Source organism: Leuresthes tenuis, unplaced genomic scaffold (genome assembly GCF_036924035.1).
Source record: "Leuresthes tenuis unplaced genomic scaffold, fLeuTen1.0.hap1 SCAF_24, whole genome shotgun sequence".
In the NCBI taxonomy this organism is placed as follows: Eukaryota; Metazoa; Chordata; class Actinopteri; order Atheriniformes; family Atherinopsidae; genus Leuresthes; species Leuresthes tenuis.
In genome coordinates this window covers 22174329-22198316 of record NW_027325378.1, presented here as the reverse complement: position 1 = coordinate 22198316, position 23988 = coordinate 22174329, and the positions used below count along the sequence as shown (strand labels likewise).

The window sequence follows — 23988 nt, the reverse complement described above, 5'->3', positions numbered from 1 at the left end:
GTTTGGATGTCTAGTAAGACTGATGAATACAATTTTCTTAAACATCACTGTACTTCAGTGATTTATCAGCACTTAAAAGAGGCATCACTATATGTGTCCAGGCTAATTTAGGTCTAATTCTAATTTAGACAAAGAGAAAAGATGTTTGGCAAGGGCATTTACTTTTATCACCGTTCAGAAACAATGAAGCCTATTTTGTTGCAAGTTAGGTGCAACTCTGGCTACATTTTTATGTACCAAGATTATACAGAAAACACAAGGAATGCAATCTGGAAAAAAAGAGATTGTATTTATTTAAACAATGTAGATAAAATACAAATTTTAATTGTATTAAGGATAGATCAGTGGCATATCAATCATAGGTGGAGGATTTGACCATGTTAACAAGCTAAAAAGCCAAAATCTGTTGTTACAGAGTTAGTGTTTAGCTTTCTTTTAATTATATATAGCCCCCCACAGTCTCATGTATAATAACAAATATGTTATTTATGTTATATCTGAAAACATAACTTAAAACAGTTGAATTTTGAGTGAAATCAACATGTATAGGTACATATTGTCTTTAAAACAAGACAAAACTTAATAGAACTTAAATGTCTTGTCTATTGTGTCAATCATGGTGACACTAAACCTAAGTAAATAAAGTTATATCTACAGTTGTAAATCCTGTTTTTTTTAACTGTTGGGCTCACTGGTCCTCACAGTGTCTTTTCGACTGTGTTCACTTTTAGTAAGGTTTGCCTCCGATTGCATTGAGCATCTCCAGCCTCTCTGCAGCAGTGGGCATGTCTGGTTTCACACCATCTCTTCTCCTCTGCACCATTATATTGTGCTACAAAGAAAAAAGCACAAGAAATGAATTGGTCTCTTACCTAAAAAATCTAAAAACACATATGACAAGCTGTTATCAAATCATTCACAATAGCCTGTGCTAAAGATGCATCTCTGCTCACACTGGAAACACATGCAGCTGTGCTCATTTGTTTCTTGCTCCTTGGTAATTATCATAAGTTAACATCCCAGTATTGTTACCGCAACTTGGGTTTGAAGACTGTGACTATGTTTAAATGGCATGTGAAATCAAATTAAATTAATAAAAAGAAAATTAATTAGATTAAACTAAATGAAATTTTAATTAAATGGAAACAAAAAATGAAAATGATAAAATACTTTATTGATCCCAAGGGAAACAAATGTGCTGAATTTTATAAAGCAGGATCAAGTGTAAAAAAAAAAGGTGTTGCATTATACAGCAGTATATCTGGGCATCAGACCCACATATATTATTAGATTCTACCTGCTCAGCTAATTCTAACAGTGTTTTCACAATTTGAGGGAGTACCATGATCTGTGATGTGTCCTCTAAAGACCAGGCAGTTCAATCAATTTCCCAGCACATTTGTGATGTAATGCAATGCAGATGTGCACACCGCCCCCTGCCGAACAAGATGGGTAGCTCGATCAGCAGGGAGCTGAAGAAGCGCTGACGTCACTCTGCTGCGCCGCTCAGATTGCTTTTTCGTTTTCGAAAAATGGGCAGTACTTTGCTGGCAGACCATGAAAACAAAAAAGCAATTGTGTGCAGTCTTGGAGAAGAAAATGCAAATACAAATGGAATGATTGATTACTAATTTTATTTATGAGTCCAATAATGCAGCCACATTCATAAAATGAAAAAGCATTTCTGCAAATGCATTTTAATTCTCAAATTTGACATTTCAAATTGAATTTTGGTATCTATTTGCTGGGGCATATTTTGAAAATGACATCTCAAATGTCTATTTCTTTTTAATTTTAATTAAGTGAAAGATTGAGCACTCTTGAAGAAGAAAATTAAAATGCAAATAGGATGATTGATTACTAATTTAATTTATGAGTCAAATAATGCAGCCACAATTCTTAAAATGAAAAAGCATTTCTGCAAATGCATTTTAATTTGAATTATGGTTACGATTCGCTTCCATAGACAGGAAAGAAGAAGCCTGTTGTTAATCAATCCCTGAGTCCTTAATAATTAATTAATGCAAGTTTCCTTAGTTTGTGGTATTTGATGCTGGTAGAAAAATGCTCACCCAATATTTCCTACAGTTCTTATATCTCTGGAAATAGGCTGAACACATGCTCTTATCATAGTTGTAAACATCCAAACACTTCTGGGAGGCATCACTTTCCTAAAAAAAAAAAAAGAAGCAATTACAGTAAAAAAAACAACAAAAAAAAAAAAACAAGTGATGTCTGAGAGAGTGCAACACACAAAAGATAGTGCAAAAAGCTTACATCGATGCATGGGTTAATGTCCTGATTCCGAACTTTACGGGTGTTTTTATCCATTTAGATCTGTGAAGAGAAAAGCAACATACACTGGTTAATTTTTATGAGTAGGTGGATCATTGGTTACTTCTTCTCTGTGTGTGTGTGTGTGTGTGTGTGTGCGTGCCGTCAGAATCGTTTCAAATTGTGTGCGCAACTGACGTGTAATGTAGTGTCCTCATTGACTTATAATGGTCCCCCGTTCACGTGCACGTTCACTGCTGCACGCCTGTAATCACACAACGCGTAGTGACTAAACGTAACATTCATGTGTTTTTTGGCGAACGCACACATTAAGGCTCACAAGAAGATAATTGAACATTTTTGTCACGTGCTCACCCATACGCGGTAATGACGTGTGCAAACTCTGTCACGCATGACAAGAAGCTGCGTATGTATGAAGCAGCGTGTGCACGTCTGTCTGTCACTGTTTGACAAATGTTGTTCTACGTTCACACACATGTGCGTTCGCAGATTCTGATGCTGCGTGCCCTGAAGTTGATCTGCACCGTGCGCACCACTCCGCGTACATGAACGCGCCACGTAGTTGTTCTGTGTTCCATTTTCATCCAGTAGATGAAGGTGCAATGATCCAATACGAGATACAGACATGTAGGCTTTTGATTCATTTGTTCAATGAAGACAGAGAAAGAGTTCTGTTTCTTTTACTTTGCTTTCTCACATAAGACACAAAATCAATGACAAACATTTGTAAGTTAACTATGTCTCCGCAGGTAATCACTTCATTGAGCACTGCTAGGACTGCTGGAGAGGTGCGTTGGGTTTGTGCACCTAAATAGCTGCAACACACTCCCGGCCGATGAGAGTCTAATTTTATATATATTATCAAATGTAGCCTAATTGGGGAAACACAGGCTTATTTCGCTTATTTACAGGTACGCAGGGATTTGTTTTAGAAATTCAAATTCCAATGTCACTGCAATGTTGCTTCTTCCCCCTCCACTGCGATATTGGCGCAGTGGAGGGGGAAAACAGCTGAAACAAAAGTTTTTATGGTGGGATAAACAGCCACGGACTAGGTTCAGATTATGCAGGCTGGTAAGAAAGGCTGGTATCCTCTCACTCCTAAACATTTTTTATTCTAACTGGGTTTTTACCCAAAGATCGCTGTTTACTTGGCTTTGGCCTGGGGTTTAGGTGTCATGGCATCTCTAGGAAGAGACAGTGAGTTGATATTCGCTCCAAAATCTTGTGCACTCAATCATTCTCTTAATATCACAAAAAGTTCAGCCCTATTGTGTCAGAATTACTGTCTGTGTTGGGAGCTGGAAAAAAATGATGTGGCTACACTACTGGATTGAATCTTTCCTCTCCGCTGTTTAATAATTGCAATGTATTATGTATGCGGAGGTCAGCCCATTCAGTTCAATTGCTAAAGTGACAAGGGGACACGTACATCTGGGATATCTATGAAGAGAAGAGTTTGTGCTCCTGCGTGTGTACACAATTTGAAAAACTAAGCACAACTTTGTTCTTTTATCCACAATTAAGATGTTTTAAAGGCCAGTGGCACTCCATGACAAAATTCCTTCATGCCTCATCCACTTCAAAAAGTGCCTGCTTGGGCTGGAATCTAAAATAACAGTATTTTATTCAGAATCAGAATCAAGTTTATTGTCAAGTAGGTTTGCACTTACAAGGAATTTGACTTGGTATAGTTGGTGCACAGAACATACTTAATACAAAGGACGCTCTGCACAATAAAAGTGATATATAACCCTATATGCTCCCTTTGAAAATGTCCCTTGCTCGCTGGCATCACCCATTGAATAACCCAAATAAGGTTTGACACTGGGAAGACAAAAAAAGCTGGTTGCTACTTGCTGGAAGTCACCTCATTTCTTTTCCTTGCACGTGTGACTTTTGATGTACCTAGATATTGTGTCTTTAGAGTCATCAATGGCTCAAGTTCATAGAGCAGAGAAGGAAATTATGAAGGAAATGTAGCATTCGCTCTAAGTGAACCTAAAAACTGACTTAAAAACCATTACAAGTGGGTAGGCCTGGGTTAAGGAGAGAGGGGCTGAGTGAGTGCTTCTTCTGTTGTTGTTTAGTTTGTTTGTTTTTTTTGCTTGATTTTCTCTTCTTTTTTTTGTTTCTCCTGTTAATATTGTTGTATTTAACTTATCTTTATTCTGTACTTTAAAGGCACGTTTTAGAAATCCAGAATGCTATAAAGCTAAGAAATAAAACTGTTTTGTATCTTGTCTGTGTTTTGTTAATCTTTTTTACAAAATAAAAGAAGCCGAATTAACATCCTCTAAGTGTAGTTAAGTCATTTATCCAGGAGTTGTATGTCTAAAACCCAGTGCCTAATAGTGCGTGTGTTGTTATGAGGTAACTCTTTAACAGTGTTAGCCAACAGTGACATAAATGTAGTGTGATACAACAAATTTTACCAGAATTTAGAAACCATTAACTACCACATCACTGTAAGGACATAAAATGTTATGATAGAAGAAGTGATGACAAATTTACCAATTTCTTGAAAAACTACATAAAAACAATAACATGGTGGACACTGTTTGGATATTTCATCACTGAATAATTGCTTAACTCCTTTATCCAAGAAATGTTGCAAATATTTATTGGTATTAGTTTCTTCCAGGTCAGTGTTTTCTGCCTTTGTTCGTTTTTACAAAAAATGTATATGTTTGGTATTTAAATAATTGATTTTACTAAACATTTGCAGTCCACCATCTTAGACTTTGCAGATGTGGAACAGCATTTATCTTAAAAATATATTTGATGCAGAGATCGGCACTTCTGCAAGAGAGAAAGGTTCACGTTAACTCTAATTGATGAAACATAGATTGCAACGTTTAACAGATATTGTTTAGCAATGAAACTAACTAAACCGAAGGACAACCAAGACAGGAGTACTGGGTTTTACAATAACCTACAACATTCCAATTCAAGCCTGGTCAGCGACCTTTGCTGCATGTCATTTACCAACTCATCCAAAATACAGCTTATACCTGGTGTATGTGTGATAAGCTTATAAAAGTTAATCATTTCTATCCAAATGCTATATCCGTGTAGCTTTAGATTTGAAAAGGTAAGACAAAATTGGATTTATGAAAGGACATTCTGCAATCAAAATGATATGGTGTGGCTGCATGCTGCACATCAAAAGAGCTCCTGGCTGAAGCCTTCCTGTGTGGACATTCCATCTCCCCGTATATGCATGGGTTCTCTCAGGGTACTCCGGAGTACCCTGCCCAAAAACATGCAGGTCAGGTTACTCTAAATTGACCCTAAATTGACCCACACTCACTAGGAGTTAGTGTGAGAGGGGTTTGTCTCGTTTGTCTCCATGAGTCCCTGTGATAGACTAGCAACATGTCGAGGGTGTACCCTGCCTCTTGCCGAAAGATAGCTGTGACTGACTCCAGCAACCTGAATTGGATTAAGTTGGTATAGAAAATGGATGGATAGATGGGAAATAATATTGTGGGTGTTCTTATAGACTTTAATATACTGTTATACAGGCCCTTCTCTTGTGGAATTCTAGTATATGTCCGGGAAGCAGACGACCCTCTCTAACTTTAAGATTAGGCTTAAAACTTTCCTTTTTGATAAAGTGAGACATGGCTCAGGTGATCCTGAAACATCCCATAGTTAAGCTGCTATAGGTCTAGACTGCTGGGGGGCCTCTTATGTCACACCTTTCCTCACTTTGCTCTTTTTCCTCCTTTTATTTTCTCATATGACATTATGTACACTTGGCATTATTGTTGTTGTTAACTTGTGTTTCCCTGTCTCCACAGGTATCCTTTGTTTGTTTATGCATTTGGCAGATGCTTTTATCCAAAGCGACTTACACTGGTAGGCAGGTAGGGTAAGGGGATTATGGTTATGGTGTTTGTTGTCCTTTCTTTTCTGTCCTCTCAGCTGGTCAAGGTGGATGACCACCCTTCCTGAGTCTGGTTCTGCCAGAGGTTTCTTCCTGTTAAAAGGGAGTTGTTTATCTCCACAGTCGCCTCATGCATGCTCAGGATTGGACTGAAGAGAAGTTTTGGTGCAATCTGTTGTTTTCCTTAATTAAGAAATTGTTTTTGAATTAGCTTTGTATGTATGTATGAATTGGACTAATTTTGAATTGAATTCATTGGATTTGATTGGATTATGATTACATTTAATTGGACTCGACTTGGCTTGAATTGTGTCATTGTAGTACCTTGAGATGACCTTTGTAGGGATATATAAATGAAACTAAATTTAAATTAATTGCAAATCCTCTGCTTGCAGTTGTGATTTTCAGATCTTGTATGTATACAATTTACATTCCAAATATGTAAGAAATGTATGAAATATGTTTAACTGGAATTCCTTTCATTTCTTCTCCATGTAAACATACTATATTTATGTACATGCTGTAAAGAAATGGCCTCCTATTCATCTAGAAAATAAGAAAACATATTTCATCATAAATTATAAAAGGTACTTGCTATGTAACCGCTCGTTATTTGAACAGAAATGTCAAGTCTAAATTTATCTATAATAAAGTTAGAGTACTATTAGGGTGACTGCATCGTTGAAAGCCGAATTGAAAGTAGTTAGTCCTTTTATTAAAGATATCTCAATTTTCATATCTGACTTTTAGGAACTTTACAACGGAGGAGTGTTATCTAACAATAGTTATATTTCTCAACGGAGTTTGGCAAAGAGTAGCCCATGACCTATAACGCTTCTGTATTAACCTTCATTGTTACCTAACGGGAAGTTGGAGTGGGGGACTTTCTAGCAGATTTTCCAATACGTTAAATTGGCACAGTCATACAGCTACAGTGTTAAAAACCTACCTTCTAAAAAAGTCAGCCTTTCTCCAACGTAAGGCTAAGACTTAAGGAATCACCTGGTATCCACGGGAGTGAAGGTTATCCAATTTCTAAAAAGCCCTAAAAGACTGGAAAACCACTGTCTTGTCTAAAAGCCTATACAATAATTACATTCACATTTGAAGACTTTGGAAGCATTGCGAAATTCTTCAGAAAAGGGTTACAAATACGTTACTATGTAGACTAGAGTCTAAGCTAAATTATAATGCTGCACAAGCCACTAGCTATAGCTTCTCCGTCATGCTGAAGAAGTAGTAGCTGCAATAGCGCACCAGGAAAACCTTTTACAGCGTCATCAACTGTTAACAGTTACATTAGCCAATGGACACTTCGGAATATTTAGAACGTCGACTGACAGTCCATTATGCCAATCGGATTCCTTGTAAGATATGATCTTCTTCCTATCCTTGAAAAATAGACCCAACTAAGATTTAACGATTGACAGTATATCTAGCAAGTACAAAAATTAGGATTTAATGAAATAGCCTGTAACTGCTACTGAAGTGAAAGTGGCAGCACTTTACACAAATCAAAAGTACAAGTGGGTGGAACGGTTTTAAAGTGGGCGTGGTCACCCCCTAGTGCGGTTGCATCGCAGCGCATACACAATGGCTGCTCGAAAGAGGAGAAAGCAAACAATTTTCAGGCCCGCCGCGTCTCGCAAAAAATATGAGAAAAAAATTATTAAAAATTCGGAAAACAGTTGAAAGTCCAGAAAAACTCAACAGAAAGGATGTTGAAGCGTCCAGGGTAAGTTTGATGTAAATAAAAGTAACAGTTATTCAGTTCTTGATTTGAAATATCGGGGTTATTTAAATTATGAGAGAGGGTGAGCTGGAGAAAAAAAGTTTGTGTTAATCAGTACCCAGTTTCGGACCACAGAGAAAGCCAAGGGAGGGCATTGGTAATTAAAAAAATAATAATAAATTATGTCACTGTTGATATTAGTGTCACGGTGCGTGTTCACGAACATTAAGGATCAAGGGAATCAGCAGAGTGACAGAAAGTTGAGTTAAGTTGAAAATAGCCTCCTTACTTAGTTTATTTTTTTTAATATAATGAAACGGCCGTGCGATGATCTCTGCCAGAACCAGGCGCTCTTCTGAAATGAACACAATTTTATTAGGTGGCTTCTCTCACATTTTTTCTTGCTATACGTGTTGCTCATCGTGAGCACCGTTAACACATTGATTGAAGCATCTCTTTTTTTAAACTTTTAACGCGAAAAGCAGCCATGTAACGGCTCCAGTGAATATTTTGTCACGTTATTTCTTTTTTTCTTTTGGCTATGTGCTATATAGGCTATCACAGTTTGACACAGGTAGACTGTTTAATCGGTAGAAGAAGGATGATAGTTCAGCTATGACACGCGATGAGGCTGCTAAAAAGAAGAAGAAATTGCTTGTCAATAAAGTTGCAAAATGGAGGGAGAACTTCAGACAGTATTCGGGCATGCCAAATACTTTCTTTTGAAGCCTGCTTCCCAGCTGGTCGCAGGTAGTTTTTTGTTATGATCACAAGCTAACTTGAGTCGAGTGTGACTGGTGTCGCAGGTTGCACTGTGCACGTTACTAACTCGTAGGCTTTTTACTAGATCTGCTGAAGTCCTCTGTCTACAGCGTAGTCTACAGGAGACTGTCATGTTCTCAACGTACTCCGTGTTCCGAGCGTCAAACATAATGTGTGGTCGTCTGTCAGAAGTTCACAGTGCAGATTTGTCGTTGCTTACCCCAGTAGCCAGGGGTAGCTAGAAATGTGATACCGAAACGGTTATTAAAAGGAAGCATGTTGTCACTGTTGGCTCAAGTCTATGTTTACACCTGTCCTATGTCTTAAACCAGAACTAAACGTCTCATCTAACAAGAAGTCAGTCTGGATGTGTTTATTGGTATGCTTTCAAGAGCTTCAGAGGGCAGACACTGGCCTGGTTGCTCATGTTTGTCTATACCGCACAATCTTAATGTTCTGTATAATTGAAAGACAGAAATTGTTCTTCCTCTGCCTCCATGACGAAGATTATTAAGATTGTGACCATTCAGACCTTAGACTTTGTAAAATTATGGGTCATTAATGCCGCAAAGAATTATGTTGACATGAAGTAGGACTGGCAAATGATACTTTCAGGACACAGCTCATTCTCATTAAACAGACCTTTAAACTATTCTGATTAGCTCTTTATTTTCATAAAACTTGTACATTCTTAAGGCATTTGGAAAATATGTTGTTAAAGTAACAAACTTGTATTTATAAATGTTTAAATAAATATGTAAACTAAGATATGTTAAAGGCAGTTACTGTAATATTCAATTTGCAATGGCAAGTTAATCGGTTTATATTCCGTCTGCACCGCTGCTCCTTCTGTTTTTGTTATTTCTGTACAAATGCACCAAATTTGTAACAAATTTCTTTTCTTTTTTTTGGTTTCAAAATCTGCAATTGTTGTCATGATTAGACTTAAATTATTGTATTTTCAATTAATTATATAACAACTTACATACTTTTTGATAAAATTTGGTGTCAAAGCTGAAGACATTTTTCTTAAAATGTCTCACTTTTTTTTCTGTTATATAATTTCTGACACTTTTACATTAAAGACTTATAGATTTCTTTCTGCCTCAACTGATATATGAGGTATCTTCATTCTTTAAGTTAAAACAAGCTGTGAATAATTATGCAGAATATATTTGGTCAATTTGTATTCAACTATAACAGATTTCTAGGTCATATCAACATGATATATTATTATTTTCAGTAAGTTTATTTTAGAAGGAAACTTTTTAGCTTCTTTGCTAAAGAGCATTTGATTTTTAGCTGATATTATATTACATCATTTTATGCCGTGATAGTTCTTTCTTATCACCATGTAGTTAGCCATTGTTGTTTATCGCCATTTAGTCATTTTCTTTTTAAGTATATCAATCGCTGTTGTGAGTAGAGTCAATCGTCGAGGTTTCAACCCAATAATAAAATGATCGATTCTTGTCGATCATTGAAGAAAATGTCTAATGGGATTGCTGTAATATACGCCTCATCCCACAGTCACAACAAGGCAGAAAGGATTGTGCAAATTCTTTTCTGATGTCAACCCTGATTTTCATGCTGGTTTTTTTGCTGAGTTGCATGTTTTGTGAAAAAACTTTTTTCCCCAATTTGATTAGTATTCCAGAATTGAGTTCAAACTATTCTTGTGATGATAATATAATATGTTTCTATATGATACTTTTTATTCATTTGATCTGAGAAGAAATGGTGGCAGATGGGATCTGTTTCTCAACTTTCTATCATGTTTGTGCTAAAACTAGGTAGGAATATAAATATGCCAGAACACTGGAGGGGTCAGAGGGTTCCTCTGTTTATCAATAGTACCAGGAACCTCTTTTTGGGTGATATTTGTTTCATTGTCTTGTTGTTGCTAATTCAATTTAAAAGCTACAGCTGTCAAAGCAAATTTCTTTGAAATGCATGATTGAGTAATGAAACCATCAGCAGAAAATGGTTGTAGGTGTAAGTATTGCAGATTTTGCATATGGCACCTTGCCTTAGTTTCCAGTCAAACTGTTACGAGAGTGCCATTTTTCTACCACAACTTCGTGTGTTTCCTGTAAAAACAAAAACAAAGGAGGTTACACTGTCTCCTGAAAAGCTCAGACTGTTTTCATTGGTCAGTCCTAACAGCCTGAGCAGGCATTGGCCATCATTCTGCATCAACACGGCAAGTGCTTTTGTGTTAATTCGCAGTTATAAGGGAGGAACAAAACACTACTAAGTACTTTTTAAATTATTTTCCAATAAACTACAAACTCCATGAGAAGCTACAATATAACACTTTTGTCATTGCACATCCAAATCTTCACCTATTGCTGACCAATAGATTTAAGTCCTGTAGATTAAGGACTTTAATAACAGCAGCACAATGTGATATGGTCCATGATATAAACCCTTATATAACTTGTAATTGAGGTAGGCAGATCTCTTCTAGGCATAGAGAGACTGTGGCTGTAGCTGGAGGACACTGTTTATAGATTTAATGAAAAGTACATGATGATTTACAGAGGCGTGTCAAAATAAATAAACAAATCAGGTCCAAGATAATCAGATTGCCTCAACTAAAGTGAATGAACCGTACCTGTGCAGTTTTACATTTAGGAGCAAATTTAATTCTGATCATAAAACTCTACATCCAAAATTTGAATCATAGACATATTACTTATATTCTTAATAGTATTATTACAAAATAGTTTTGCTGTTTTATTACTACATATATTCCATGTGTTTGTACTGACATTAAGTAGTTAAATGTACGATTCATTTCTATATTAATTTAAAGCACTGTTTTATTATATCAGTACATGAACTCATCATACAGAATTTCCCAGACTTGACCAAACAGTGCAGTAATGTGAACCACAAGGTTTAGGCAACCCTGACACAGTATATTTTTATATACATTTACAGCTATTTTTAATTTGGTTCAATTTTAAGTTTTATCATTTTTCAAGTTTTTAAGTCTACTTAACCAAGAATTCAGCTTGTCAAAATGTTGCTTGAGGTAAAAGAGTTAATCCACATATAAAGGAGATAATCCAGAAGTAAAGGAATTAATCCAGAGTATGAATCCAGTGGATTTCATAATTCAGAGCCATGACCTTCTAATATTTGCCTGACTGTCCTACATTGTACATTCCCCAGCCCATCAATCTTAAACCAAGTTAACACTATGATATTTTAAGAGCCATTTTCACTTTTCAGACAAATTTTGGAGGTTGCAGACAAATGACCCAGACTAGAGGCAAATCAAAGTTTGATCATCGGTCATCCATTGTTATGCATGTGTGAAGACACGTTTTGTGGGGTTCACAGGCATGTCTCCGGCCAATTATCTAGCTTGATAGATTTTCTGGAGCAGAGACAGAAGAGGTGTGGGTGAGTGAGCTACATCTATGAAGAATCTAAGAGACAGGGTCAGGGGACAAGATAGCAGAAAACACGTAAAATGAGCATAACAAACATGAGATAGGGGATTGTGAAGAAGTCATGTTGGACAAACTCGATAGGAAGAGGCCTTGGAGAGAAACTGACAGTTCTCAACAACCACATGAGCAAAACCGACTGAATCACAGGAGCTACTTATACCATTGAGTTACAGTGATTAAGAGAGAAAGAGAGAGACTTTGTCTGCGTGACAGCTGCAACGGCCTAATAACAATAACTCAGACAAACCAGAGGTGAAGTTTGATGAAACCAGCCAACCTCATCCCCCAAAAGAAAAACTATGATCACTTGTGTATTGTGAACTAACTTGGACTGAAAAACTCTCCGCCATTAGAGAAGCACGTAATGTAATGTGAACAATATAACAATTCGACAATATCAATCAGTCAATCAACATTTATTTATATAGCACCTTACAACAACCAGAGATTGACCAAAGTGCTTCCAGACATTGATTTAAAATAGATTACATACAACATAAGACAACAACAAAAAGGTGAGCCACAGCTTCAGTGAAAAGCCAGTTTAAATAAGTATGTTTTTAATTTGGCTTTGAACCGAGGTAGGTCAGTGGTGGTACATAAATCAGAGGGCAGAGTATTCCAAAATTTTGGCCCTGCCACTGCAAAAGATCGGTCACCCCGCTGCTTACACCTGGACCGGGGAACCTCCAGTAGATGTTGACCAGCAGAGCGGAGAGCTTTGCCAGATTGGTGAAGCCTCAGGGTTTCACTTATGTAGGGGGGGGGGGGGGGGGTGCAAGGCCATTAACTGCTTTGAAAACAAAGTTTTAAACTGGATCCTAAATTTTACAGGTAGCCAGTGGAGGGAGTAAAGTACAGGTGTGATGTGGTCATGTTTACAGGTGTTACTTAGGAGCCTGGCAGCAGCATTTTGTACCAGTTGTAGGTGGTGGAGAGATGTTTGGCTAAGACCAATGTACAGTGTATTGCAGTAATCTAACCTTGAGCTAATAAAGGCATAGATAGCTGCTTCCAGGTCACAGCGGTCCAGAAACGGCTTAACTTTTGCAAGGAGGCGAAGCTGAAAGAAGCTTGCCTTCACTACTGTATTAATTTGTGGGACAAATTTAAGACTGGATTCAAATTTCACTCCCATATTTTTAACAACATTGTTACAGTAGGTGCCAGTGGACCAAGACCAGGTGTAGTACTAGGCAGGTTTGATGAGCCAAACAAAATACACTCTATAGCATCTGGAGAGTTTGACACGATGGGCAGATAGAGTTGTAGATCTTCTGCATACAGATGAAAGGAGACGTTGTGCTTTAGAATTATTGAACCTAATGGCAGGAGATATAATGAGAACAAAACAGGGCCCAAAATGGACCCCTGTGGAACGCCAGAAAACAGAGTAGCTGATGAGGAGGAGAGGTCGCTGTCACAGTTTAGTCATCCAACCATCAGTAATTTTCCATCGATCCTGCTTCTGCCCCACTCAGCCTGTCAGTCACACACACCTCATCAGTTAAGTCCACTCACCTGTGCACACAGCTGCCTCTCATCACATGCAATCAGCCCAGCATATAGTCACCAGCTCCACTCTCTCCACTCAGCTCTATCCTTTGCCAGATTGTTCTTTGCCATGCAAGTCTTTCCATCGTTCTCCTGCCAGCTTTACCGGTACCGACCTCGCCTGTCCCTGACCAAGAACTTTGCCTCTCCTCTCCTGATTCCTGTTTGCCGGTTTCTAAACCGTTTGTCTGTCTGCCAGAGTTTCAGTAAAGCCTTGAACCTTTTACCACTGTCTTCTGACTCCTTTGTACTGCAATTGGGTCCATACACCACCCGTTACAGTACAATCTGGCCAGACATGGACCCAGCAGGACCAACCTCACCACAGGATCGGTTTGAGAGAATTGAGCACGCGCTCATGCAACAGCAGCAGAGAATGGAGGAGGCTGATGCATACGCCAGACGAGCTACAGAGGCCAACACCAATGCCTTTGCAGCCCTCTCTGCCCAGTTGCAACAGCTGATGTCCACTCGCCCTCCTGCAGTTCCAGTCCCCACACTGGAGACTCCTGCTCCAGCTCTGCCACAGCCCAGAATGATCTCCGAGCCCAGAGTGGGAACCCCTGAGCGATATGATGGAAACCCTGAACTCTGCGGTTCATTCCTAACCTCCTGCTCCTTACTCTTCGGCCTGCAGCCATACACGTTCGCCACCGAGGATGCCAGGGTGGCATACGTAATTAGCAACCTGACCGGCAGAGCCCTCCTCTGGGGAACAGCAGAGTGGGAGAGGCGGACTTCCGCTTGTGCATCATTCCAGGCCTTCTCTGAGGAACTACGCAAGGTGTTCGGGTTGGGCACTTCCGGATCTGATGCCGCCCGTGATCATCTCTCCCTGCGCCAAGGGAACCAGTCAGTGGCTGACTTCTCCATCGACTTCCGGACCAGGGCCCGTCGAAGCGACTGGAACACTGCGGCTCTGTGCGATGCTTTTCTGCATGGTTTGGCAGACTACATCAAAGATGAACTGGTTTCCTATCCTCTACCTTCCACACTGGACAGTCTCATTGAACTTACTGTTCGGCTGAACCTCCGCATACAGGCCCGGAGAAGGGAGAGGAGACAGAACACTCCTGGTCATCTCGACCCAGCCCGCTGGCCAGGTTACTCATCTGCTTCTGGTTCCTCTTTACCCGCTATGGATATTGGCGTAGAGTCTGAGCCCATGCAGGTGGGCCGCACCAAGCTTACACCTGAAGAGCGAGAGCGCCGCCGTAAGGGGAATCTGTGTATGTACTGTGAGGAAGTCCTGGTGAGTCACACGGCAGCAAAGTCTTCCTCCTCAAGCTTGCGCCCGCTCTTCCAAGTCAAGCTCCTCCTTCCTGGTGGTGCACACACCCTGCCCACTTTTATATACTCTGGTGCAGATGCCAACATTATGGCTGAGAGCTTAGCTATACAACTCGGACTTAAGAAGATTCCACTTGACACCCCAATTCCTGCCAAAGCCCTTGATGGCCATCTTCTGGAGACTGTCACTCACCAGACTTCTCCTGTCCACATGCTACTTTCCGGTAACCACCATGAGACCATCCAGTTTCACCTCCTGTCATCTTCCAACATTCCACTGATCTTAGGCTACCCTTGGCTACGTTGACACAGCCCCCACATCGACTGGGCCACAGGGGGCATCCTCGGTTGGAAGAACTCCTGCCACCAGGTCTGCCTTAAAGAGGCCTCTGTACCCCAGCAGACAACGCACTCCAGTTCCTGCCCTGACTTGTCCAGAGTTCCTGCCGAGTACCATGACTTCCGGGAGGTGTTCAGTAAAACTAAGGCGACTTCATTGCCCCCTCATCGGCCTTATGACTGTTCCATTGACCTGATGCCTGGCACTTCACCTCCCAAGGGGCGTCTGTACTCCCTGTCTGGTCCTGAACAGGAGTTCATGGAGTCTTACATCAATGACTCCCTGGCTGCCGGTATTATCCGACCCTCGTCGTCTCCTGCTGGGGCAGGATTTTTCTTTGTCGAGAAGAAGGACAAGACCCTGCGCCCCTGCATTGATTACAGGGGACTTAATGACATCACCATAAAGAACCGGTACCCTCTTCCCCTCATCTCCTCAGCCTTTGAGTTACTTCAAGGAGCCATGATCTTCACCAAGCTCGACCTCCATTACCTACCACCTTGTCCGCATCCGAGAGGGGGATGAATGGAAGACTGCTTTTAACACGCCCACCGGACATTATGAATATTTGGTGATGCCATTTGGCCTCACCAATGCCCCGGCAGTTTTCCAGGCCTTGGTCAACGACCTCCTCAGAGACATGATCGACAAATATGTTTTCGTCCATTTGGACGACATCCTCATTTTTTCTAAGTCCCGCAAAGAACATATCCACCATGTCCAGACGGTCCTCCAACGCTTGCTGGAGAACTCCCTTTTCGTGAAGGCCGAAAAGTGTGAGTTTCACTCACAGACTGTGTCATTCCTGGGCTACATTGTGACTCAAGGTCACCTGGAGATGGATCCTGCCAAAGTGGACGCAGTTAGGTGCTGGCCAGTCCCTGAAACCCGTAAGAAGCTGCAGCAGTTCCTGGGCTTTGCCAATTTTTACAGGCGCTTCATCCGGAACTATAGCTCCATCGCTGCCCCTCTCACAGCCCTGACATCCTCCAAGACTTCCTTCCGATGGTCCCATTCTGCAGATACAGCCTTTCAGACCCTGAGGGACCGCTTCAGTTCTGCACCCATCCTCCAAGTTCCTGATGCCGAACGGCAGTTCATCGTAGAGGTGGATGCATCTGACATGGGTGTAGGGGCTGTGCTGTCCCAGCGAGCAGCCAGTGACCAGAAGATCCACCCATGTGCCTTTTTCTCTCGGCGTCTTTCCCCAGCCGAGAGAAATTATGACATTGGTAACCGGGAACTCCTTGCTGTTAAACTGGCCCTGGAGGAGTGGCGGCACTGGCTGGAGGGAACCAAGCAGCCCTTCCTGGTGTGGACGGACCACAAGAACCTGGAGTACATTCGAACCACAAAGAGACTCAATTCTCGACAGGCACGATGGGCCCTCTTCTTCACTAGGTTCAATTTCACCCTCTCCTACAGACCCGGCTCCCGCAACGTCAAACCTGACGCTCTGTCACGTCAGTTCCAGAGGGAGGATGATGGCACCAGTGCTCCTGACACCATCCTTCCGTCCCCGTGTGTTGTGGCATCCCTGACTTGGGAAATTGAGGAGAAAGTAAGAGCTGCCACAGAGGGTCAGCCTGGTCCTAGTGCCTGCCCGACTGGATGTTTATTCGTGCCTGCAGCTCTGAGGTCGGATGTACTCCAGTGGGCCCATGGTTCTAAGTTGACCTGCCATCCTGGGATCCAGAGAACCCGGGAGGTCCTTCTACAACGTTTCTGGTGGGCCACGTTACAGGAGGACACCCGGGAGTATGTCAAAGCCTGTCAGCTCTGCAATCGGAATAAAACATCGCGTCAAGCACCATCCGGCCTCCTGCAGCCTCTCCCAGTGCCACATCGCCCCTGGTCCCACATTTCAGTGGACTTCGTGACAGGCCTGCCACCATCGAATGAGAAGATGGCTATTCTTACCATTGTGGACCGCTTCTCTAAGATGGCACACTTTGTGTCCTTGCCTAAGCTCCCGTCAGCTAAAGAGGCAGCCCAGCTGCTCCTCAACCACGTCTTCCGCCTTCATGGGTTTCCTGTTGATATGGTCTCGGACAGAGGGCCCCAGTTTTCATCAGTGTTCTGGCGGGAGTTCTGCAGCCTCTTGGGAGCCACGGCCAGTTTGTCATCCGGGTACCACCCGCAATCTAATGGCCAGACTGAGAGGAAGAACCAAGAAATGGAGACGGCCCTCCGGTGTATGGTGTCGCAGAACCCATCCTCTTGGTCCCAGCATCTGTTGTGGGTGGAATATGCCCACAACACCCTTACCAGCTCCGCCACCGGTTTGTCTCCTTTCTAGTGTGCCTACGGTTACCAGCCTCCTCTCTTCCCAGCCCTGGAAGGGGAGGCCTCTTGCCCTTCAGTTCAAGCCTTCATCCGTCGCTGTAGTCGGACCTGGAGCCATGCTAGGGCCTCCCTCCTGAAGGCGGCAGACCGGTACTCCTCAGCAGCCAACCGTCATCGCTCTCAAACTCCACAATACCAGGTGGGCCAGAAGGTTTGGCTCTCCACCCGTGACCTTCCTCTGCGTGTGGAATCCAACAAGCTGGCTCCCAAGTTTGTTGGGCCCTTCACTATCGAGAAGGTCATCAATCCTGTGGCAGTCCGGCTCAAGCTCCCTCGGTCTATGCGGGTGCACCCGACATTCCATGTGTCCAAGGTCAAGCCGGTCAACGAGAGCCCGCTGGTGCCTGATGCTCCACCCCCACCCCCCCCCTCGTCTCATTGAAGGGGGACTCACATATGAAGTGCGCCGCATCATTCGCTCTCGCCGACGTGGAAGGGTCTGCCAGTACCTCGTCGACTGGGAGGGCTACGGTCCGGAGGAAAGATCCTGGGTTCCTGCTCAACACATTTTGGACTGGGGTCTCATCCAAGTCTTTCACCAGCAACATCCGGACCAGCCCTCCCCCAGCAACATCGGCAGGGGCCCTCGCCATAGGACGCCTGCTGCTGGCCCTTCCACTGCCCCGGACCAGTGGGAGGACTCCCTGTCGGAGGAGGAGGCAGTGGACCCACCGGCGAACTCGCCTTCCTCACAACCTGAGGATGGGGAGTTCTCGGGTTCTCCCGAGTTTTAGCCCGCCTTCCTGTTCCCCCTCCTCCCACCCTGGTTCCTTGGACTTGTTTTGGGGACGTCAGGGGCCGTCCCTTGAACACAGTCACACACAGTTTAGTCATCCAACCATCAGTAATTTTCCATCGATCCTGCTTCTGCCCCACTCAGCCTGTCAGTCACACACACCTCATCAGTTAACTCCACTCACCTGTGCACACAGCTGCCTCTCATCACATGCAATCAGCCCAGCATATAGTCACAGCTCTATCCTTTGCCAGATTGTTCTTTGCCATGCAAGTCTTTCCGGCGTTCTCCTGCCAGCTTTACCGGTACCGACCTCGCCTGTCCCTGACCAAGAACTTTGCCTCTCCTCTCCTGATTCCTGTTTGCCGGTTTCTAAACTGTTTGTCTGTCTGCCAGAGTTTCAGTAAAGCCTTGAACCTTTTACCACTGTCTTCTGACTCCTTTGTACTGCAATTGGGTCCATACACCACCCATTACAGTCGCCAATCATCACAGAGAAAGTTCTTCCTGTGAGGTAAGACCTAAACCACTGCAGCACCGAGCCTTGCAGTCCTACATGTTGGGCCAGACGTGCCAGGAGGATGGAATGGTCCACAGTATCAAGTGCCGCGGTCAGGTCCAACAACACAAGCAACACAGGTTTTTTGGCATCGAGGGAAGTGAGAATGTCATTATGCACTTTGAGTAGTGCTGATTCAGTACTGTGGTGAGTTCTGAAACCAGATTGAAGCTTCTCAAGAATGTTATTATCTTCCACAAACGATTGGAGTTGGAGGAAAACTACTTTTTCTAAAACTTTCGACAAAAATGATAAATTGGACACAGGTCTGAAATTTGATAGAATAGCAGGATCGAAGTTGGTTTTTTTTAGGCAAGGTCTGACCACAGCATGCTTGCATACTTTTGGAACAGACCCTGAGCTGAGGCAACTATTGATAAATATGAGGAGACTTGGACCCACTGTGCTAAAAACCTGTTTAAGTATATGGGATGGAATAATCTCCAGTGGGCAGTTGGTGGATCTTATTCCCTTGACCACAAAGCTCTGGCAATTACTTTCCACTCCTTGTCCTCTCTGGTTTTGTCCGTTATAAACAATCTGTTGAGTCCTTTCTGACCCTGTGTCTTTCAACCTATCGGAAGTTGGCTGATGATCCATCCTCATGCAGGAGGAGGTTGATCTCCAGCCTGATGCATGTTTTTACTTTGAAAACTAACTGGGTTCTCTGTGGTGTTCCTGTGTCTGACTTCATGAACATGATGAGGAAACATCAATGATAGCAGTGAATCTGTCGACTCACGGAATATATGAGACTCATTTACTACTTGCACTTGGAGAGCCAAGATTTTTGTGAATTGATTTATGTTAACCATTTTAAAGGAACTGTAATATGTACATTTATCACCAATAACTGTCAACCAGAAAAAACAACCTCATAAAAAAACTCACAAATGAGGCATCTTAGTAATCTATCAATATTACCTCAACAAAAACAGTAGTTACAACTGCAAAGGTGCAAACAATCCAGTCCAATTAAATGTTTGATCCAGAAACATCATTACAACAGTAAATTCCCATGAACTGCTGCTGCAAAAATTTAAAATAGCTCACAATGTACATGATTGTACATCATGTGCCATGTGACAGACTGGCTACCTGTTTGAGGCGTACCCTATGTTTATGTATTTAGCAGACACTTTAATCCAAAGTAACTTACATTGGTAGGCAGTCAGGGTAAGGAGGTCTTGCCTGAGGACACCTATTGGAGGTAGTACCTTTTATGCAGAGGATTTGAACCCTTGTCACCCACATGAAAGGTGGCAATCTTACCACTACACTATCCAGACCTTAGCTCCTGAACTGTGTTAGTTGAGATATTCGCCACCCCGTCATGCCACTGAAATTATTTAATGTTTCTTATTGTTGTCCATGAACAGATTTTTTTTTCTTGCAACATCTTCCCATAAATTAAATCCCTGGATTTGCTGACCCTTAAAAGAAGGAAAAATATATTACTTAAGCATTTAAATCTTCCCCAAATAATAAACTCTTAAATATACAATTCGCTGTCTCAAATTTCACATCTCCATCAAGGGTAACTTGTTTGGGTTTGTTTGTAAGGCTGCTCTCATATCATTGTCATGCAAACAATGAAATGCTAACAAGCCAGCTTGTTCATTGAGAGGTTTATGGTTGATCCTAATTATGTGCCAAGTTTTGATGTCAAAATCCTTGGTAGTATATACTGGCTAAAATATTTTAGTTATCCAGGCAGATCTGGCAACAATTTATGGCTCTTCTTTATTGTGGTGCAACGAAAAAGTCTGCTCGTTCATATTTTTTTCTATATCTCAGAAACCAAATATCGACTACTCCCACTAAAACACAATAACTATTTAACCTCACTGAATACCACAGTACAGTGCTACACTGAAATGTGCTAAACTGAATTTGAGAGGAGAGCACAACTCATTAGAGGTCATGTAAAAGCAGACTGTGCGGAGAAATATCATCTCTACACAGCTTGATAAAGACGGGTATATCACAGGGAGCCATATTAAGTGGAATTCGTTTTGTGATACAGACCTTGATGTGGTACTTGTCAATTAATTTTGACATAGTGTCATTTATTCTTTGCCATTACTACTGCCATTACTTCAGTGAAAAACCTAAAACTGAACCATTCTGATGGGCTTTCTTTCTCGTTCTCTCTTACTCTCTCTCTCTTTCTTTTAGGCCCCCAAATCCAGGCAGTGCTGAGCACAAAAAAATGGATAGATTAGTTGCATCAGTAGTAATCAAGCACTCTGCCCCTATCCATGTAGCAGGTCATCTTTAGGGTGTCATGGCCACGGGAACTCAGGGCCACCGTGACCACATCCTGGAGAAAGCCAAGCTTGCACCACCCTTGGGGAGGCGCAGGAGAGCAGAAGGAAAACCCAAGAAGAATTTTCCTTGCCAGGAGTGTCAGAAAGCGTTCAACAGTCTGGAGAAGTTAAAGGTGCACTCCTACTCTCACACAGGAGAAAGACCCTATCGCTGCTCCCACCCTGACTGCACCAAGGCTTTCGTCTCCAAATACAAGCTGCTACGGTACAGACAAGCAGCAGTATATAGCAGGCTGCAGCATGTTGCTTTTTACTTACACTTTTTGGAACATAGTGCTATATAGTAGTCAGAGTAATGTGTTGATGAATAGTAGTTTTCAAATCTTGTGATAATATGTAAAGCATGCCTATTTTAAATGTGATTGCAACCATTCTGAGTGCTCATAGAATGTGTCTGTGTTCCAAGGCATATGGCAACTCACTCGTCAGAAAAAAACCACAAGTGTTCATACTGTGAGAAAATGTTCCATCGCAAGGATCACTTAAAAAATCACCTACACACTCATGACCCACACAAGGAGGCTTTCACCTGTCAGGAGTGTGGCAAGAGTTATAACACCAAGTTGGGTTTCAAACGCCACCTTGCCCTCCACGCCGCCAACAATGGAGACCTCACCTGCCAAGTGTGCCTGCAGTTGTTCGCCAGCACCGGGGTTCTCCTGGAACACCTCAAAACACATGCTGGCAAGTCCTCTGGCGGGACCAAAGAAAAAAAGCATCGCTGTGAGCATTGTGAGCGACGCTTTTACACCCGTAAAGATGTACGACGCCACATGGTGGTGCACACTGGACGCAAGGATTTCCTTTGTCAGTACTGTGCTCAGCGCTTTGGTAGGAAAGACCACCTGACACGTCACGTAAAAAAGAGCCATGCTAGAGAGCTTCTGAGGGTAAAAACTGAGCCAGCTGATTCGCTGGAGCCTGTTGTCTATGATTTGGTGTCTGGGAGCATCAAGGGCGAGCTCCCGGGAATGTTGACTCCGAGGTCACACGAGCTTAACATGTATACGGGCCCTGTCCTGGATACACAGCCCTTTTCCACCCCTACTCATCCCTTTTCTCTAAAGCACCCACTGGGCCCCAACTTTACCTCATACACTATCCCCTCGAATGAGAGGGAACAGAATCTAAAGGGAGAACTGGAGACTTACCTAATGGAGCTGCAGAGCAGCATGCCATCCTCATCCTCTGCAGCCCAAGAACCTCAACTCTCCTCATCCAAACTAGAGTTGGTCCCTCAAGTGGGTATGCTAGAGGAAGCGAGCGAGGAGGTGTCTGTCTCCAAAATGTCCACATCGGTGGCAGCCACCACAGGCGATTCTCTGGCCTCATCTTCCTCTCTAATGGACTTCTCTCAACTTTTCAACTTCCTGCCGCTCAACGGGCCTCCATACAACCAGGTAGGAGGCAGTGGGGGGCAAGGTGTCACCTTTCCACCCAATGAAGAGCCCACACCTCTTGTCCAGCTGCCCCCTCAGGCCACCGCAGGTCCAGAGGCTCCAGAGAATCCGCTTCAAGGACTCCCCTCTTCGTTCATATCCAACCTGAGCACACCCACCACACTGCCCCGCTTCCACCAAGCTTTTCAATGAATCCGTACGTACAGCTCTAGGCCACACCTGCATTCAAAGACACTGACACAGACACACTGACACATGCTGAGCCTCAAAACCACAACAGCAAATAAACATTGGTGTTTTAGGATTTGCAAGTCATATCATTTAGTATAACGTAAACAAAAAATAATAACACAGTAGGAGACACATAATGATCAGTTCTTAAAACAGCCCACTCACACACGTACTCACACCTTCACACAAGGCCTAACCTAATAATATTTCTAATAGCTACTATTGGGATGTGTTTTTGTTTTTGTTTTTTATTGGAAAATTAGCAAATCCTCACCACTATTCTTATAACTGATCTTCTGCTGCTGGGTATTGTGTACATTTTCACCCCAAATAATTTTCTGTTTGCCTGTTCTGAACTGCGCTGAATACTTAAAGATAAATATTGTGGCCTGTTTGTATTTGAAGTAATTGTCTATCACAACAAAATAAGTAGTATCCAGTTATGTGCTGAAACCCATTTAAACAGATTTCACTGCAGCAACACTCTATGTACTACAGATTTAATGTTCAAACCAAAATCAAACCCAACAGGAGAAGAAATTCTGGTCAGCAGAATTGTAGATATAGCTAAATTGTCCTTGTGAGAGCTGTGTCTGTTTTAAACATTTTAGAATTTTCACTTAAATGAATGATAGTTGAAATAGGTTTGCTGTGACATTTTCCTTTTTTAAACCCAGATTGTTTAGAAGAGACATGCCTCTATTGTCTGTTTCAAGATGTGCATTGTTTTTTGTGAAACACTTTATGATGCTGCCCAACACCCAACTCTCTGAAAGGCATTTAAATTGCCAATCTATAGTTTTCAAATGTTTTTCTCAATTAACATCTAATCATTATAAACATTTTTGTAAATCATGTCACTTAATGAGGTAATTATTTTTTGGCAACAATCCAGGAAGCTATTAAACTTCATAATGGCATGCAGATAATTTAGAGTCAGGTAATCATCACCATGATCTGTCTGTACTCTTTATCAGGAACTTCACTGTACTGCCTGCACTCACAAGTGTATAAGACGGGAACAAACACATTGTCGAAGGCAAAAGCAAACTTTGAT

The 23988-nt window shown here is 42.2% G+C and overlaps 2 protein-coding genes across 2 annotated transcripts; one reads left to right on the top strand and one right to left on the bottom strand.

Moving 5' to 3' along the window:
* Positions 1–309: 309 nt before the first annotated feature.
* Positions 310–7444, bottom strand: chchd7 (coiled-coil-helix-coiled-coil-helix domain containing 7). Its single transcript, XM_072378821.1, has 4 exons — positions 7137–7444; positions 2278–2337; positions 2073–2171; positions 310–832 (listed from the first exon to the last, which is right to left on the bottom strand). Exons 2-4 carry the CDS (start codon positions 2329–2331, stop codon positions 728–730), a joined length of 258 nt encoding a protein of 85 aa, XP_072234922.1. The 5' UTR covers positions 2332–2337; positions 7137–7444; the 3' UTR covers positions 310–727.
* A 332-nt stretch (positions 7445–7776) lies between these two features.
* plag1 (pleiomorphic adenoma gene 1) lies at positions 7777–22969 on the top strand. Its single transcript, XM_072378874.1, has 3 exons — positions 7777–7922; positions 21149–21505; positions 21707–22969. Exons 2-3 carry the CDS (start codon positions 21258–21260, stop codon positions 22890–22892), a joined length of 1434 nt encoding a protein of 477 aa, XP_072234975.1. The 5' UTR covers positions 7777–7922; positions 21149–21257; the 3' UTR covers positions 22893–22969.
* The last annotated feature ends 1019 nt before the right edge of the window (positions 22970–23988 follow it).

Excerpts from the sequence above, each read along its gene's own strand:
- chchd7 (XM_072378821.1), bottom strand. The coding sequence starts at position 2,331 with ATGGATAAAAACACCCGTAAAGTTCGGAATCAGGACATTAACCCATGC. Across the intron at positions 2,172-2,277 it reads ACATTAACCCATGCATCGAT|GAAAGTGATGCCTCCCAGAA; the intron begins GTAAGCTTTTTG and ends TTTTTTTTTTAG. Across the intron at positions 833-2,072 it reads AGAACTGTAGGAAATATTGG|CACAATATAATGGTGCAGAG; the intron begins GTGAGCATTTTT and ends TTTTCTTTGTAG.
- plag1 (XM_072378874.1), top strand. The coding sequence starts at position 21,258 with ATGGCCACGGGAACTCAGGGCCACCGTGACCACATCCTGGAGAAAGCC. Across the intron at positions 21,506-21,706 it reads TCCAAATACAAGCTGCTACG|GCATATGGCAACTCACTCGT; the intron begins GTACAGACAAGC and ends CTGTGTTCCAAG.